Genomic DNA, 2,531 nt, shown 5'->3' on the forward strand with positions numbered 1-2,531 from the left:
TGCCGCACGGTTTTTCTCGACTCCGCCCACTTTCCCCGGTTTTTTTTCCCCGATTTTTTCTTTCCCCGGAATTTGTGGGGTCTCCAAAAAAATTGTTTACTATGCAAGCGCGCTCCAACTGCACGTGCGAGAGAGTGAGAGACGCAGAGAAATGGAATTATTGGGAGCTTCCTAAACGGCTTCTGGTGCCAAAATACGATTCTTTTTTCGATTTTTCTAGCAATTTTCTCTAAAATTTCTAGTTTTTTGTAGAAAATCGATAAAAATGGATAATTGGGCCGCCTATCATCAAGCGCAGCCGGCGGAAAATGGTGAGAATTGGAAAATTTTTTTTTAAATACAAAATTTCCGAGAACTTTGAGCTAAATTTCAAAATTCGTGAAAAAAAACGGGTCAAAATAAACCGAAAAGCGAGAAAAATCTTTTTAAAAAGTCGAAAATTCAAACAAAATTTACTGATGTGAGGCTTAGAGAACTTTGTAGTTTGTAGTCTAAGCCTCAGTAAAATTGAAAATGTTTGAAATTTTCGATTTTTTGCTATGAAAAAACTCGAAAAAAGGCAAAACTCGCTAAAAAAACGCTTCAAAATGAGCCGAATTACATCGCTTTGCAATTTTTACTGAGGCTTAGAGAACTTTGTAGTTTGTAGTCTAAATTTTTAAAATTTTTGCAGTCGATTGGGCTCAATTGGCTCAACAATGGATGGCGATGCGAGAATCCGGACGTCCTCCTCAGCAACAACAACAGGATTACGGTCATCAGAATCCACCAGCGCCGTGGCATCAGAATCAAAATCCACGTCATCATCATTTTCAACAAGGACCGCCCGGACCACCGAATTATCATCAGAATACCATGCCACGTCATCAGAATCCTCAAAATTTCCAAAATCAAGATTGGGGAGATTGGTCGAGTAACGACGACCAATGGAATTCGGGACCGCCTCAGGGACCGCCGCCGCCACGTGGCATTGCTCAGCATAATTTCCAAGATTTTCGGGCCAACCAAGGCCCGCCTCCTCCACAAGACACGTGGCGAGGCCATGGTCAATTTTCAGGCCGGCCTGGCCCCCCTCCAGGCTGGTCAGGTCCGAATCCCGGCTATGCAGGCCCTCCGGGACCTCCAATAGGTCATTCTGGACCGAATCAGAGCTTTTCCCGGCCTCCGGGACCACCAAATCCAGGCTTCTCAGGCCCTCCAAGAGCTCCACAAGCCCCGCCTCCTCCGCCCCGCCCACTTTTCGCCGCAGCCGCAGCTTCTGAAGAGGCGCCACCAACGTTTTTTGGGGATTCTAGGCCACCGCAGGCGAATCCTAGGCCGCCACCACCACCCCAGCTACACTTCTTCCAAGATGCGCCACGTGTCAAAAGTCATGAGCAAGCTCCGCCCCCTCCACCGCCGCCTGTAGGCGTTCCACCACCATCTGGAGACTTTTCAATAGATAAAGAAGCACGGAAACGGTTGCCAGCGTGGATTCTGGAAGGGTTGGAAAAGGCAGAAAGAGAGAAACAGAGACAGGCAGAGAAAGAGGAGAAATTGAGAAAAGCTGAGGAGGAAAAGGCTAGAAGACGTGCGGAAGCGGGAAAATCAAAGTTTGATTCGTCGTCGGATGAGGAGGAGAATGGAGAAGACGCTGAGGAGAGGAATGGGAATTCTAGAAAATTCCAGGAGGAAATTCCAGATGAAAGAGAAGAGGATTCAGAAGATGATTCTGAGGAGAGAAGAGAGCAATTTGTAAGCTAGATTTCTAGCCAAAAATCATTGGAAACGAGCGAAAACTCGCTGATTTACAGCGTTTTTAAATTTTACTGAGACTTAGACTACAAACTACAAACATTTCCTAAGCCTCAGTAAAATTGCAAATAGCTTCAAAATGACTCAAAAATGCTAGTGTTTTCGCATTTTTTCTCAATTTTAAGGATCATTTACGATTTTTAAAGCTAGACTACAAACTACAAAATCTTGTAAGCCTCAGTAAACTTCAAAACCGTTGTAATTCGTTCAGTTTTCGCTCGTTTTTGCCGATTTTTGGTTACTACAAACTACAAAAAAGGGCGACAATGACTGAAATCATTTCCAGATGCGCTGTGTAAAATCGCTCATGATGAACGTGCTTCTGGAGACGTCGAACGACACAATTATGCGGATAATTCAGGAGGAGATTCGAGATTTTCGGAATAAAGAGCGAAAAATTCAAAAACCGGCGGCGCCAAAAATCATTGGAAACAGCTCAGCACTGGCGGCTCTCGCGGCTTTTGGTTTGGGATTTTTTTTTTCTGAAATTTTAGAATTTCCTGAAAATCAAATTTTCTGAAAAAAAAGCTGATTTTTTTGATAATTCAGAATTTTTCAAAATTTTTAAAGGGGGGACTCCGACCAAACATTTTTATTGCATTAAAATGTGTTAAAAGTTATCTATTTTCCTGAATATTATTGCGAAAAAATTCAAAGAAAATCCGAAATCTCCGAAAAAACGCCGTTGAAAAGGAAGAAAATTCAAAAAAAAGGTGCCGCCGGGGGACGAGGATTTT

General features: G+C 43.3%; 1 protein-coding gene across 1 annotated transcript in view; it reads left to right on the forward strand.

Annotated features, from left to right (window-relative positions):
- Positions 1 to 265: 265 nt before the first annotated feature.
- Cbr-rsy-1 overlaps positions 266 to 2,531 on the forward strand; it is a gene marked incomplete at both ends in the record, with an annotated part of 3,360 nt that continues 1,094 nt past the window's right edge. Inside the window, 3 exons of the mRNA XM_002646040.1 lie at positions 266 to 311; positions 674 to 1,734; positions 2,081 to 2,258. Of these exons, the coding sequence (XP_002646086.1) occupies positions 266 to 311; positions 674 to 1,734; positions 2,081 to 2,258 (1,285 nt within the window). The remainder of the gene's footprint in view (positions 312 to 673; positions 1,735 to 2,080; positions 2,259 to 2,531) is intronic.

This window comes from Caenorhabditis briggsae, assembly GCF_000004555.2.
Source record: "Caenorhabditis briggsae complete genome, chrI, whole genome shotgun sequence".
Classification (NCBI taxonomy): Eukaryota; Metazoa; Nematoda; class Chromadorea; order Rhabditida; family Rhabditidae; genus Caenorhabditis; species Caenorhabditis briggsae.